The 15826-nt window shown below is 40.7% G+C and overlaps 1 protein-coding gene across 1 annotated transcript; it reads left to right on the top strand.

Annotated features, from left to right (window-relative positions):
* Window positions 1-333: 333 nt before the first annotated feature.
* Window positions 334-15519, top strand: ACOX1 (acyl-CoA oxidase 1, palmitoyl; the record flags this gene model as incomplete). Its single annotated transcript, XM_010181576.1, is given in 12 exon segments — window positions 334-493; window positions 8970-9130; window positions 10909-11016; window positions 11534-11653; window positions 12222-12337; window positions 12527-12696; window positions 13009-13171; window positions 13880-13961; window positions 13964-14060; window positions 14302-14481; window positions 15126-15231; window positions 15319-15519. Coding segments are annotated over 12 exon segments (1664 nt in total), but the record flags the coding sequence as incomplete, so codon positions are not given.
* Between the last annotated feature and the right edge of the window lie 307 nt (window positions 15520-15826).

The following is a 15826-nucleotide window of genomic DNA, read 5'->3' as shown; positions in this document are numbered from 1 at the left end:
AGTCTGATCTGGCAGCAGCGATGGCTGTCTGAGGCTTTGAGGTTGTTACTGAGGGGCTTGCAGGTCTTGCAGCAGTGAATTAACATCCTGTCAAGTCCAGAGTGCTCCAAACATAAAATGTCGTTTGTGTGTAGAATGGGAGAGTGTCCTGTTGCTAGAGTCCCTCTCTCCAAAACCTTTGCTTTCCTTCTGGTTTTATTAACTTTTATTTCTAATGTTTTGTTACTTGTACCTTGGGGTACAGCAAGTGAAACGCTGAATGGTTTCTCACCCCCTGTTCACTCAGGTTTGTGACAACAAAAAGTTTGTTTTCCTCTTCTGTTCTGTCCCCAGAGGCCTTAGTTATTAATGACCCAGACTTCCAGCATGAGGATTTGAACTTCCTGTCCCGTAGCCAGCGCTATGAGCAAGCCATCAGGAAGAGTTCTCTCATGGTGATGAAGTTAAGAGAGTATGGAATTGCAGATCCGGAGGAGATCTACTGGTTTAAAAGGTACCTAAATGTAGCATTTGCTTCTTGTATATACTTATATTGTCCCCAAGGACATTAGAGTTGTGCTTTTTCCTATGTTTGCTGTCCAGAGAAGGCTAAAGACCTGCACAGAAGCTCACTGAAGTGTTGCCTTCAGTGAATTTCAGATGAACCTTTTGATTTCCTGAATATTGTGTTTTCTTATTTTTTTTAACTAGAAATGCATCATTAGTAATTGCACCCTGTCTGTTATATATAGCGCAGAAAGTAAAAAATGGGACTTGTAGTTTGTGGTTTTTTTTCCTCCAAAATTGATAAAACATATACTGAAATATTTTGAATCTGAATAGATCTGTTGAGGTTGCAGCATCTAATGAAGTATCTTTAAGCTGATGACTTAATTTTGCACTTGGACCTAATAAAGCTGCATTACAGACATACTTGAGAATGTTCCAAGACAGTTTATAGGTTCTTGTTTGTAACGATCAGTCCCGCCTCCATCTTCCAAGCTCCCGGTGCTGTAGTGGTTCCCTTTGACCTAGAGGCTATTTGTTTTAACTGACCTTTTGTTTATCTAATAGTATTACCCTTGGGTTAAGTTAATAAAAGTAAAACTGTGTTTACAGCTGAGTTTTCATTCCTTCCAGCTTGCAGGGAACTTGGTTCCTGACTTTGATGTGTTTCTCCCATTAGTTCTATTAAACTCATTCTGATGTAATCAGAAACTGCTTAAGTGAGAAATTGCACAGCTCTAGAAATCTGGATGCAATACCATGAATATATCCTCTGGCACATTGAATGAACATTGCAAATGAAATAATGCACTGGTGGGATCACAAGCTCGCCTCTGACTGGATTTGTAGAAAAGCTATCATTGGCCTCAGGGCACGAATATTGGGACTTGTTAGTTGAAATCATCTTGTCTGCTGTAGTTTTAATTTCAAAAAAATTGGTTGACGCTGACCTATGTTATGAAAGTTCTTGTGGAAGTAATGTAAAATGTTCTTTTGAAAATTGGCATTGGTGGACAAGATGACAAGAAGAAAGTTCAGTGACTGTATAAAGATTATTTAGGGACTGCATATCAAGTTAATAATTAATTTTTCCTTCACAAGGGTTATTAGAGGTGATAGGGAAGTTTCTTTGGTTGTTTTCTTGGAGAAAATTCAGATCAGCCTAAGCAGTATTCCAGCTTAGAATTAAAATTAAAAATTTCCATTAAGCTTTTGGTAGCATTGCTGACAGTGCTTTATGAAAACAGGACTTTTCTGAAGTATTCAAATGATAGATTTTAATTTTGTCTTTTCATAAACTTATTTGGGAGATAAGAAATTCTTAACTTTAAATTGATGAAAGCTTATTATTTCATATAGGTACCAAATAATACATCCATATCCTATGTGATACGAATAGTCAGGTGTGACTAGTCAAAATTCATGATCTAAAATCAACTGAAACAATGGGAAAGGCCTGCTTTTTTTTTTTTAATTCAGAATCGGTTATAATTGCAGATATTGAGGATTTCAAAAGATAATTGCAGTTACTAGAGATTGACTGCCTTTTCCAGTGTCATCTGTAATAATAACATGGAGAAGAGTGAAGAGTAGTAACACAGACTTCTTACCTACAAGTGAAGTCTGTTTGCTCCAAGAACTGCATACTGTTAATACTCTTGATTTTACTGTAATGCTTCATGTTTGCAAGGGAGGATATTGGCTTACTGGTCCTTAATAAATGGCAGAAATTATTGCTTTTTCATCCTTTGATTTCATTTGCATTTTAACATCTGTCCCCACTTTCTCACCTGCTGAGTTTCAAACATTTTTTTAAATTGGCTGAACTCCACTGAAGTTGCAAAATTAAATTCCTATCTGTCACGTATACAAATGTGCTAATTGTTGCTAACAAGAAGGGGCTTCATTTGTGTAAAAGCTGACCTGGAAAAACTCTGTTTATTCAGTTTTCCAAGGTTTTTTCAGGTTTCCAAGGTTACCTCAAACTGGAAAACCGAACGGATATGGTGTTGCGACATGCATTGAATGAAGTTTATGAAATACATTGCAATCCTTCTGGTTCTGATGTCAAGTTGGATTTATTGTGACTGTCAGATTTTCACATATGGAAGTTTAAGATATTTTGCCAGTAATCCCTCTTGCCTTATGACTATCCCCAGACAGCAGGGACAGGTTTATTTACATATACAATTTTTGAGAGTTTTGAGCTGGGTTTTGTTCCTGTAGCTTTTGTATACTGCCAGAACTTCACTAGCTACCTTTGTATCCTCAGTGACCAACATTATAGCTTGATCTGTGAATACGCAAGAAATGCTTTTTCCTTCAGCTGCCCTGTAGATATGCTTAAACAGTTGTTGCTGCTGTGGCACATCGAACTGAATTCCTCTCCTTCCTGTTTCTGCAGGGGCTTTGTTGGACTCCAAAACATAAGAGAAGCTATTAAATACATTTAGAAGCCATTTTAATTGCCTCTTATCTAGTCAGTTCTTCCTGTGTCTTAACATATGTCAGCACTGCAGTTGCTGTTGTGACTACAGTTTATGAAAGGCAACAGCTTTAAAGTGCTAATACTTAAGATTTCTTTTACAGTCTAACTGCAGCAAAATGTACATCAGCATGAAAAATGGGAAATTGTTCTGATGTGTAATGCTACACAGCTCTTTGAAGAGAGCAATCTGGTCAGCTTTAATTCGCCTTGAAGTTTAAATGGCCTTTGCTGAGGAAAATGGGATTAAATGAAGAAGTGAAAAACGTTTGGGAGAAACTGGGGCACAGGAGAAGAGACGATCTGAGGACCTGCAAGTCAACAGATGATTCCTGTATTCATAAAGATTGCATGAGTGTGCACTTTCCCTGTGCGAATTTGTTGTTACTGCGCATTTTGACACTAAAATCCTAGAGTAACTTTAGGCATATCAAACAAGAACGACTGTAGTAGGGACTCCTTGCCACTGCTAAATTAATTTGGAGGGGATGAGTCTGACTTGTTTTTTTGATATAGCTAGAAAAGAAGTTTATTAGCATAGCATTTGTTAACTCTGAAGCCTAGTAAGCACAGGTCAGACATACCCGCTGCTCCTTCCCCACTGAGGCGACACTTCATGCTCTTCCGTGAGAGAGTTACCTCAAGAACTGCAAAAAGCTAGAAAAGTTTGCTTGCGAGTTTGCTTTGATGTAAATGACCCTATTCTGTGACCCAGTTCTGCAGCCTGAGAATGTCTTTGCAATTGTTCATTTAGCTTTGGAGTCTCTGTAAACACAGACTTTGCTTCTGTTGTACTTTGTTCACTGACAGATACGCTATCAAACTTATCTGTCCAGTACAAGTGCCCTTTACTATGTGGGTGGCATTGGTTGCTGTGAAATCTGGAAATATCTGTCTTGCCAAAGTAGCGTATTACTACGTGTCCTTCTCCTGTAAGTGGATTTGGAACTGCAGCCCTCCTCTTGACTCACTGCTTGTCATAGCAAATCTGACTTCTGACCAAGAAGGCGATAGTTGGTCGTTGATCAAATGGCTATGCTCGATGCAGTGACCTGCATTCAGTCTTGGTGTAGCAAAGTACTTGAACAGTTATGCAATGCAGCCTTTGGACAACAAGCTGTGTGGGTAGTGAGAAATGCCAAGTGGGAATGTAGAAATTGGGAGGAGACGGAGTCAGAGTTTGGAGAAAGAAAAAGAAGGAAAGAAAACCTGTTTTTCTTCCCCTCACAGCTAGCGCCTCTTGTGTTCACATTGTGTGTGAGGAAAATGGGATTCTCTGATTGTCATTCAAGTTTTTAAAATTGTTAGAAAAACCTAATAATTCAGTGTGGAGTATGCAGAGATAAAAAGTTTCTCTTGTAAATTAGCTAGCTTTCAGTTCTGCTTCCAGCTTTGTTAATGCAAAAACCTGTTAAAATGCTGTATTTATAATCAGTGAAATAGTATCACCTTCTGACACGGGGATGTTAAAGTATCTGCTTGCAGAATGTCATTCTTCCTACTCCTATCAGAGGAGTTGCTAGTTAAGCATGAAATATCTGGCACTTGTGATTTAATTCACTGATAGGCAGTGAAAGTTGCTGATGTGACCTTTAAGAAGTTTTGTTGTTTTTTTTTTCTGGAGCATTACCTTCAGAGCAGCAGTGTCTGACCTGATTTTTCTGACAGCAAAGCATGTGCTGCACTTCTTCCACAAGTTCTTTTAGTGGCTCCTGAAAATAGGCAAAGAACTGTTCAAGCCTTTCACAAGCTGCCCTGAAACAGCATATTTCAAAGCCAGCACTCATTTTCTCTCTGTAAGTTTTTGCTTTTTAGGCCCAAGGAAGAGATGCACAGTAACTGTGCTATAGGCAGTGAGGAAGTAAAGGGTGCTGCTATTGCTATATGGGTCCTGGACTAAAAGAATAAACCACAAAAATGCTGAAAAATATTGTCCTGCTGTTCCTGTAGTATTTTTAAGCCCTTGTGCAACTTTGGCTTTGTAAACATCGGCTGCAGTAGGCAATAGAATATTTTCTGGTAAGGGAACTGTCTGCCTTGATTCCAGGAGCTCTAGATGCTGTACCTGCCCTCACACCAGCTTAAAGCACAGTTACTGCATTAATCACCAGCACTAGATGACTTGATCGCAGTATTTTTGCTCCTGGAAAAGTCTCTCTCCTGGAAGAGATCTTGTGTGTAGGTATTTATGCAGAGCGCTCATTTTTCCTCCTCTTCCATGTTAGGGTTTGGATGGAATAAGCATTCATATACATTAAATTGAACATGAAAAAACTGTTTAGACTGCAGAATGTTGAAGGAAAGATGCTGTCATTTACTACATAGCTTCCACACAGTGAAACTTCCTAGCATGTTTGTCTTATGGAGCTTGCTTTATTTGGGAATGTACTCTGTCTGCCACATTGTGGCTATTAAATAGAGCTTTCTCTATTAAAAGAATTAGAATAATGTCTAATTATTAGACATTAGCATTAAGAATAATGTCTGATTTTCCTTCTGTTCCCTCCAGCACTAGCCTGTAGCAGTAATTTTAATTGAAGGTGAGTTCCTGATGTCACAACTGATAGAAACAGCTACAGGTAATGCAGAGCTTTTCTGAAAAGCACTTGGTCACCAAAGAAGCTGTACAATACGTAGTGCTTCCAGTTAATAAGGACCTAGTTCTAGGCTACTAGCAGTAGTGGGATTTATTCCCACCAAGCCTGAGAGATGGGGGAGAAAATAATTTGGTTTTCATGTCCTCAGTTGTAAGTTCCCCATGCATCTTTATAAAATAGTTTAGTTTTCTTCAAGTTACATAGCAACAGCAGGACTCATGGCGTGAAGAAAATGCCTGAAAGAAACATTGATTTCCCCATTAGCGTTGCTTCCGATGTCTCCATTTTTGGCAGTTGTTTGTGGGTCAAAAAAAGGTTGAAATAGGCAAAGAGATTATTTGTCTTATGCTACAGCTGGAGAAAAGCCTTTCAGGCTCTTCAGTAAGAGTAAGACTGAGATCCAGATCCCTCTATTTCTCTCCTGTAGAACATGCTTGGGCAATTTTCCTGAACCTTTCGGTCTCCACTTCAGCATGTTTCAAAAAACCTTAGAGACCCAAACGACTGATGCTCAGAAGAAGAAATGGCTGCCTCTGGCCCGTGGAGTCAAGATAATTGGCACCTACGCCCAAACCGAAATGGGACATGGTTAGTTCCCTTCAGGGATCAATGGGTAACCTCTTTTCTATAACTCCAGTTTGTAAACTGATGATGCTCCCTAGGTAAATCTAAAAAAGGAAAGGTAAAATGGTTTCTTTAACCATTGATGTTTCCTGCCCTACAGCCAGACAGCTGCTTCATTTCACATCACAGGGCTAGTTTTGTTTTTTCCAGAATGCACCTCTTAGCTGATCACTGACTTTGTTTACTTTTGTTTTAAGATGAAGAGGTTGTTCGAAGCCCTGGGAGTGTGAATTTGAGCTGAACTGGTTCGAATACATCTGTCAGCCGTACTTTGGTTTTTATTTTTGCCTGAATTTGGGGCATGTGTGCCTCAGGGTTCTTAGTTGATGATCAGCCTGCACACACAGGTCAGAAGTGTACCTTTAGATGCAACGTAGTGTGATGAATGAGATTGTGCATTTTTATGGTTTTGAAGGTAAGGTCTGCTTTGCCCCAAGCATTTTTCTTCCAGATGCTACTCCATTGCAGCTGTCTCACTTCGTGGAAAGATCTTGTTTCAAAGAAAAGCATCTTATTCCTACTGCTGTTGAAAACGACTTTCAGTGTTTCCAATGGAAGAAGGTTTCATGGATCAGCACACAGTCTTTTAGCCCAGAACCTGGAAAGGCTGTTAAATACCAGCAAGAGTAGAACCTGGAAAGCATGATATGTACAAGTCTGGACAACTGCAAAAGTTAGATGGTGATGCCAGTTGCCTGGCTATTCCATCACAGCAACTTGTGGTAGCTGAAGCCTTTGTAGAAGATACAACAGTGGAAATGCTGTCATCTGTTCTGCTTAGCAAAGATGGAGTGAGCAAACTGAGCTCAAAAGTGGAAGCTGAGAGACAACCATAAATAGCTCCTGGCCTTGTTTGCTTTTTCACAGTTTTCACACCAACTTCTTTAAATCAGACACATCCACACCAAAGTGATTTGTTTTACTTGCTATTTCACATTTCACGTACTTCCCTGGTGGTGGTCTGGTTTGCTTATAGTTCTCAAGTCGTTTGATGTTAAAATTAGTATTTTGACACTTATAAGAACTAATATGGTGGTAGTACTTTCCAAGCTGCATAATTAAAATGCCACTATTGCTGTGAACATTGAGTATATAACTACTTCATCAGCCAAGCTTCTGCAGTAATTGTCACTGAGCTCTGCTTAATCCTGATGTTTAGCAAGTGGTTATAGGGAAACAGACCTCTGGATTATAGAATTGAATCCTAGCCTGGCTGGGTAGTTACTCAGTTTTATCTTAGTGAGTATCTACTTGGTAACCTGTGTTGATTTTAAGCTATTGCATAGTAAGTCTCTCAAAAAAAACCAAACAAAATAAAGAAGGAAAAAGCACACATAACACAGGGCTGAAAAGGAAGCAAAAAGGAGTAATGAAAGTACTGTACTGTTTTTACCTGGTTTATAGCTATTGCTAGTAAATAAGGATTTTCTTTCAGTTTTGGACTGTCAGCTGTGTACTTCTCACTAGTACTGTACTCACGTAAATTCTCGTACTCCTAATAACCCATTAGCCCCCTGCTGAGGTTGGTCACTGTGCAGTCAAAAAGCTTAGAACATTTTGCTACTGAGTCTGTTGGTAAGTGCCTGAGAATATCAAAGGAAAGGGCTGCAGTTCTTAGGGAGCTCTAGGGATAAAGCTGGTTCATATTAATGTGTGTTGAGATAACACAAAAATGCATTCTTCCTACTTTGATAAGAGTGCCAGCTGAGCTAGAGCTAAGCTTACATCAGTGCTCTTTTCATAATGCGTATCTTATTTAAATAGAGATATGTGGATGTTCCTATTCAAGACCAATTACATTATTTCATACATAAATGTGCCAGATGGACAACCTTTGTACAGGAGGTACTGATCTTTAATCTATATCCCCACTATTTTAATACTCAAAGCTATCAATATTTAAGAGATTTAATGGGCATTGAATTCTTTATATTGAAAACTTAATAGACTACTCAACTACCTATGGTGATGTTTGACAGAACTTGGAGGAAGAGTAGTTCTAATGAAATATGTTTAATTGGGGAGACTTTGTGCTGATGATTTACAGGTTGAAAAATGTTGGCCTTCTTGGCAAGTTATTTATGTTTACAAATTTGACTTACACATGCAGAGCACTGTCCTTTTAAGAGAGCTTTTAAAAATAGCAAAAGTTGAAGGGGATTGAGTTGGAATGTAATATATACTAGTCGTGCCTGATCTGTAATTAAAAACAAGTGAAGTAGACAGACAGTTAGGACTTTTGTTTTTTAAAAAGAAAGTTCAGTGAAAACCTGTCTTATTCAGCTGGATAAACTGGGACATCTGCTAGGTTCTATCCATGGAAAAGCAAAAGTGGGCCTCATATCTTTGGATGAGGGCTCGCTTCATCCAGCCAGATCACATCTTCAACAAACTGACATTCTGACTCAGCCTGTTTAACTTAGGGATGCTCTAGTTTCCAAACCATAGTGAAGGTCTGGTCTTCCTCTTGATCTGAATTAATCTTTTTTTAAATCAATCATGGTGCATGAAAAATACAGGAATATTGCAAATGCATTCTATGTATCATTAGAAGGAAATGCATTGCAGCATGTTTATTTCAGTGTGATTTCTTATTACTTAGGCCCGAGAAAAGGACAGTGCTCTGGCTTTCTAAGATACACTTGCTGAATTCTGATTTACGCATGAATCATTTTTTTTCTTTTTGTCTCTTCCTGATTCTCCACCATGAATCCTCATGCTTGCTTCCCTCCTGTAACATTCCCTTCACACTCCCATCCCATGACACTTCTTCACAGCTTTGTTCATCGTGGACGGCCTGAGCCTCTGGACCTTCATCTGGGCATGTTCCTCCCCACCCTTCTCACCCAGGCAACCCGTGAGCAGCAGGATCGCTTCTTCATGCCTGCCTGGAACCTGGAGATCATTGGCACTTATGCCCAGACTGAAATGGGCCATGGTACAGTACATTCCCTAAATGCTATTTGTAAGAATGGCTTTGTGTACGAAGAATTCCCCAGCCTGGGAAAAACGGTGTGCATTACCCTGCAGTCTGTGTGCATGCAGTTGTGGCTGGAGGGAAAAGTGGACTGCCTCTGAAATTTTTAACAGATCGTTATGCCATGTGCTGCTTGCCATTTTTTTCTCCTATGGGAGATTCTGATGTCTGTAGTTCTGTATTTGAGCATGCCGAGTGCTCCTCTTGAGCCATTCAAACCAGTATAGATCATTGCATATGGCTACGGTGATGTCAGTTTGATGACATCTGTTCATTTCTCCACGTAACCATTCTTTCCAGTACGATTTCTGCTTTGCTCTACCTAACATTCAGAATGTGAAGACAAAAGGACAGAGCTTTAAAGCACTGAAAGAGATGTCAAAAAAGAAGTAAGAGCTGCTTGTCACCTTGGGACTGCCCTTGGATCAGAGGACATGTGGATAACTTGGTTCCAGTGTTTGTGTTTTCTGGGGAGCTTTATTCCCCAAGTTGTTTGATTCACTCCCATGTGTTCTTTTTAATTGGACCATGAAATGTTGTTTTTTTTAAATTTTCTGTCTCAAGTACACTTTGTTCTTTGTTGCTTTTCCTTTGCTTTCAAGCTTTGAAACGGATTTTGGTAACCCTAGCACTATTGTGATTGCAATGCTTAATCCAAGTTTCAGAAGGAGGGTATTGTGCCTTGGTAAACTTTATTTTTGACACCTGAGAGTTGCAGATGATAATTATTTTCTAAAAGTGAGCTGGATTCACCTTTGTGCTGAAGTGTAATGTAGAGACTGTATGAAGCAGAAAGGACCTGCGAGCCTGTGGAGAATCATTCAAGTTGTGAGGTCTGGAGATCCTTTCCCAGTGAAGTCAGTCTGTCTGAAGCTGCCTGTGGGAGTCTACCCTGAACTCCACGCTTTGAAAACGTGGTTGCATCAAGGTGACAGCCTTTTTCATGTTGAAGCTTCTGTGCAGAGTCACTGACTCTCTGTCCAGACTATCAGGAGTGTTCACAGCTTGTTTAGTTTAAGCAAGTAGACCTGGTGATTTTTTTGTTTTTTTACGCGTGCAGAGACAATGCCACTGCTGGGACAAGTGTGTATGAAGTAAAGAGCAGGGGACAGAAGACAAAGACTGTTCCTGGAATTGTTACCGTCATCTTTTTTTGCAGTTTCTTCATCTACCTGCATCAGTACCCTAGCACATGCATGCCATTACTTGCTGTCTTGGAGCTATGGATGATCTTGTTTGGAGAAACTGCTCCCTCGAGTGGGAAGAATGTAGGCCTCATGAGGGAATGAAGAGATGATAGGCACTACTAATTTCATCTTGTGGCTGAAAAGTATATGATTTTTATTTTGCAATTTAATCAGATTGCAGTTTTAGCGAAATCCAGCTGATAGTGTTTTTGTGGACCTTTTTAACTGAGAAAGGGCTTCTGGTGTGTAATAGCAAAAAGGTGTCAGATTGGAGGTGCTTGGAAAACTAGTCTTGGACTACTGGGGGGAAAAAAGACCCAAATCAAACCAAAACCAACATGTCTTCTGAGAATTGGCTTCAGATCCCAGAATAGGGTCTGACTTTCACTTGTTTTTCCTTAATTGGCTGATATTTGGGGCTTTATATAGCCTAAAAGCAAAGTTAAAATTTGGACTTTACTACTGGAGTTCAACTTTGCATTGTCCAATTCTGTCCTTGTCTCTGTTTTGTGACTGACTTTCTGCCGAAACGATGTGTTTGCCTATTTTCAGGAACTCATCTTCGGGGTCTAGAAACTACAGCTACTTATGACCCTGCTACCCAGGAATTCATCCTCAACAGCCCCACTGTGACCTCCATTAAGTGGTGGCCGGGTGGACGTAAGTGCATCACTGTGTGTCTAAGTCTGGAAGATGTATGGAGAAACTTAGGGAGGTGGTCTCATCTGTCATATCAGACTGATGATTGAAAGTTGATCCAGAGTCTTGGCTGAAAGGCAGTTACTCCTGCACAGCAAGCAACAGACTTATCAGAGCCTGCTAAAACTGTGGGTTATCCGTGTGCTCTGAGTTGTTTCTCAGTCATTCACACAGTATGGATTTCATGGGGTTTTTTTATCGGTTGTATCAAAATGTTTATATTTTCTTCAGCTCCACTGGCAGGTTTGCCAAGGACTTGGTGTTGTATAGTCAAGAGAATCATATTGTGCAACTTTCATTGACTTGAGGAACATTGTTGGTCTAGCTGTAGAATTTGGGTGATAACCAGTGCTGTAAATGTGTTCTTCTACTGTGTAATGCGGTTAAGGTCATCTCAGACCCTGCTTTAAGGAGAGAGATTCTGTGTGTATGAGAAGGCTGACTGTTTTTTTCCTTCTGACTCTCACTCCTTTTGCAGTTGGAAAGACGTCAAACCATGCCATTGTTTTGGCTCAGCTCTACACTCAGGGCCAGTGCAAAGGGCTGCATGCCTTCATTGTTCCCATACGGCAGCTGGGCACCCATGAACCTTTGCCAGGTAAAAATTAATGTTAAGGATTTAGCAGTCATGGGTCATGTTAGATCTGTATCTCTCAAGCTATGAGCGGCTGCATGGGTCTTGTTAATGTGCATGGCTTATTTCACTGTCTGATTTCAGTAAGTAGATGGTAGGTCGCAGGGCTTAGAGGAATCTTTCTTAGGGCTGAACTACCACTAAATCATCTTTCATGTCAGACTTTGTGTGAAGTTTGGGATTTGATTCTGTCCCAGTGTTTCCCAGCTGTGCATTCTGTGAGGCAGCATGTCCTTCTACTTTCTGAAAGGGAAAGAATACCTTTCATCATCCTCTGGTAGGAGTGAGCTGGATGATCTTTAGAGGCAGCTCTCCCAGTAAGTGTATAGTAGGACTGCATGTAAATTATGAATATCCCCATGTTTTTGTGTTTACTTTCTATCAAAGAGAGAAAAGGTCCTTGTTAGCTGCTACTCCTAACAGTGCCAGGACTTGCTAGAAAACTAAACTGTCTCTTTATTGGAGAAGCCTTAAACCTCTCGTGTGGTGTTTAGTTCCTATTTTGTAATGCAAGCGGCTTTGTCTGTGGCAGGTATTACAGTGGGTGACATCGGGCCAAAATTTGGTTACGATGAAATGGATAATGGCTACCTGAAAATGGACAACTTCAGAATTCCTCGGGAAAACATGCTGATGAAATATGCCCAGGTAAAGCAGTGAATTTCAGCATATGTTGTTGGAAATGGACACTCCAAATGTCTTTGTGTGACTGAGTAGTGTACCAACGAGATTGTAGGTTGCTTGTAGGTGCTACTTGATGAGTTTAGAGCTTGAAATGTGAACGTGTGGAAGGGAGGAAACTTTAAATAACAACAGGTTGCATTTTTTTTCTTGCAGGTTGAACCAGATGGCACCTATGTGAAACCACTTAGTGACAAGCTGACCTACGGGACCATGGTGTTCATCCGATCTCTCATTGTAGGCGATTCAGCTCGCTCCCTGTCCCGGGCTTGTACCATTGCCATCCGCTATAGTGCAGTGAGACACCAGTCTGAGCTAAAGCCAGGGTAAGTGCAGCAAAACAAAAGTGCTGAGGGAAAATTCCCAAATACTGTAGAGAAGAGCAGCAGTGGTTGATGTTGTTTGCTTTGGCACTTAACAATTTCAGAACACTGTTTCATCCTGGGAAGTCAGTAATCTTTCATTCTTGACTGCTAAAATGCCTTCCTCCTGCCAGAGGCTTTTGCTGTGTGGTGTTAGTCTGGCTTGATAGGGATGCAGCTTGTACTGTCCAAGTGGAGAAGCTACCTAGAGCTGAATAGGACTTCAAAGCAGTTTGCTAGCCACTGGCATATTAACTCATCTGTATTTTGCTCTAGAGAACCAGAACCCCAGATCTTGGATTATCAGACCCAACAATACAAACTCTTTCCTCTTCTGGCAACAGCGTATGCTTTTCACTTTGTGGGAGCCTACATAAAAGACACCTATCATCGTATTAGTGGAGACATCAGTCAAGGGGATCTGAGTGAGCTGCCAGAGGTACTGTGTTCTCTCTTGACTTTATGTAAGGTTTCTTTACAGCATGGGAGGAAAGGCATCAAGCCTTTTTGGCTTTCACTTGTGAGACATCTTGTAATTCTTTCGATTCAGAGATCTTGAACCCAGTATGTGCTGGTGACTTTTATTTCTTTATTTACACTCTTCATTTAGCTGCCCTTTATGAAAAAATACAGAGTAATGCACAGAGAGAAAGCTAGTGTGAATATATTTTTTTAAAAGGTGACTTTCCAGGAATGATGGCATATCACTTGGGGGTGAAAAGTGGTCTTATGCTTGTGCTGTAGCTGCTTGATTGTTTTTCCAAGTCACTAGGGTAGAATTGGTGTGTTGATCAAAGGTGTCAGTACTATACTGAGGAGTTAGGTGAGGTGGTAACATGTCAGTTTTCAGTTAGGGATTCTGTCTGAGAACCTAGTGTGACAATATGCAATTGAAAACATCATGCATATGTTGAACATAATGCATAGAGACAGAAAGGATGGAGTTCTCAAATCTTTGTGTAGAGGCTTTAATATAAACAGCTCAGCTAAGGAAAGAGTCCTTACAAAAAAGGCAAGACTGTGTGGGACACTGGAAGCATGGTTTTGACTCTACATTTTTTTCTGGAAGCTGCAGTACTTAGCATGTATGAATGCAAGCTAAGAATGGAAAAAAAAAGTCTAAACTGGCTTTGCTTTTGTCCATCAGCTCCATGCACTGACAGCAGGGCTGAAGGCATTCGCTTCCTGGACTGCCAATGCTGGTATTGAGGAATGTCGGATGGCATGTGGTGTTTTCGCTGCAGTGGCATTCCTGACATCTATGTCACATTCACTCCATCCTGCACCTATGAGGGGGAAAACACAGTCATGATGCTGCAGACAGCTAGGTATGGTGGCTTCTCTCCAGAGGTATTCTTGCCTTGGCATTACGATCTTTGTAGCTGAAGTGATAAGCAGAAGAGTATCCTGTATTGCCATGAAACTTTCATGTTTCTGTCCTTTGCCCTACTTCTGACAGAAAATACACGCCTACAACTGGTCTTGGTTAGTCTGACCATAGGTGAGTTGACTCCTCTCCATTCAAACAACTCATGACTAAGAGTTGCTATTTCTTCTTTCTATTTTCAGGTTCCTTGTCAAAAGCTACACCCAAGTTAGTTCTGGGCAGCGAGTTACTGGCATGGTGTCCTACCTAAATGATCTGTCCAGGCAACGTATTCAGCCACAGCATGTGGCTGCTAGGACGGTGACTGTGCGGATCAATGATCCAGTCAGCTTGGTGGAGGCCTACAAAGCCCGTGCTGCCTGGTGAGTTCACACTTACTAGACTGAGCCAAGCACCAATAAAACTGTGTGTCTTGGGAGGTGGTAGTGATGTGCTGCCCTGTTAATGGTAGGTTCTCGAGATGAGGTTTGCAAAGCTTTGCTCTGTGATGCTTTCAGGAAGTGACACACTTCACTAGGTTGGGTCAGTGTTAAGTGCTTTGAGGTTATTAGGGGCTACATACAGCCTATGCATAGCCTAGTTACTCTGTTCCATTTCGAAATACCTTTTTCTTATTTAAAATGTAAAGTATTTCTGAGCATACAAATACGAACAGTGTTCAAACTGCTTAGAAATCTATCTGGAGAGAAACGATTTGGGTTTTAAAGCCTGCTGTGAAAGATGTGTGAGAGCAGAAAAGATACCTACATGTGAGTAAGTATTCAAGCGCCACATAGGTGCTGTCAAATGGTGTCTTACCCTTCTGTAGCTGCAGCAGTGATGATAGGGGTTTTAGAGCCATAACTGGGCAATGTGTTCAGTCATGGCACACAACCTCTGAGTAGTTCTGATAGTTCAGTTAGACTGAAATTCATATGAATTCAGAAGTAAATGATCTTGTTAATGTGATATTATTGCATAACCTGGTTTTTGTGAGGTTGTTTTTTTTTTCCCTTTTGTGAAATAGGCTTGTGGAAGCTGCAGCAAAGAATTTGCAAGCTGAACTGAACCACAGAAAGAGCAAGGAGGATGCCTGGAACAGAACTTCTGTTGATCTTGTGCGAGCATCTGAGGTCAGCGAAGTGCCTGATAAAGAAATATACTGTAAGAGTTTCTAACTTCTACAGGAACCCGATTCACCTTCCTTTCATTTCTTGTAGGCACACTGTCACTATGTGGTAGTGAAGCTTTTCACAGCAAAGCTGTCTGAGATCAGTAACGCAGCTGTCCGTGCTGTCATGACTGAGCTGTGTCTCCTGTATGCACTGCATGGGATCAGTAAGAACGCGGGGGATTTCTTGCAGGTTGGTCTCTTACTCCAACACTTCAAATCTCTAGAGCCAGAGCCATTGTTTGCATAGCTGCTTTAAATGCAAAGCTGCACAAATGCTTAGGCAGAAGGTCTTGACTGTTGACTTCCAGAAGGCCGTTAGCAGTGCAGGTCTGATGGAAGGCTCTTGCCGAGTTTCCTTTGTGATCTGCCAGAAGGAGAATCAGATGATGAATGGTAACATGGTATGTGGCTAGGTTAGCTTAGATGTTTTCCAGTTGGTGACCAGGGGTTGTATGTTAAAAAAAGAAGGACTTAATGAAGGAGATGCAAGTTAGACATGCTCCAGCTGTATGCATTTGTCAATTAGTGCATGAAAGGGAGATGCTGTACTCCAA

This window comes from Mesitornis unicolor, unplaced genomic scaffold, assembly GCF_000695765.1.
Source record: "Mesitornis unicolor isolate BGI_N332 unplaced genomic scaffold, ASM69576v1 scaffold32993, whole genome shotgun sequence".
Classification (NCBI taxonomy): Eukaryota; Metazoa; Chordata; class Aves; order Mesitornithiformes; family Mesitornithidae; genus Mesitornis; species Mesitornis unicolor.
Note: the sequence above shows the minus strand (reverse complement) of the source record. Positions and strands in the feature narration are given on the sequence as shown.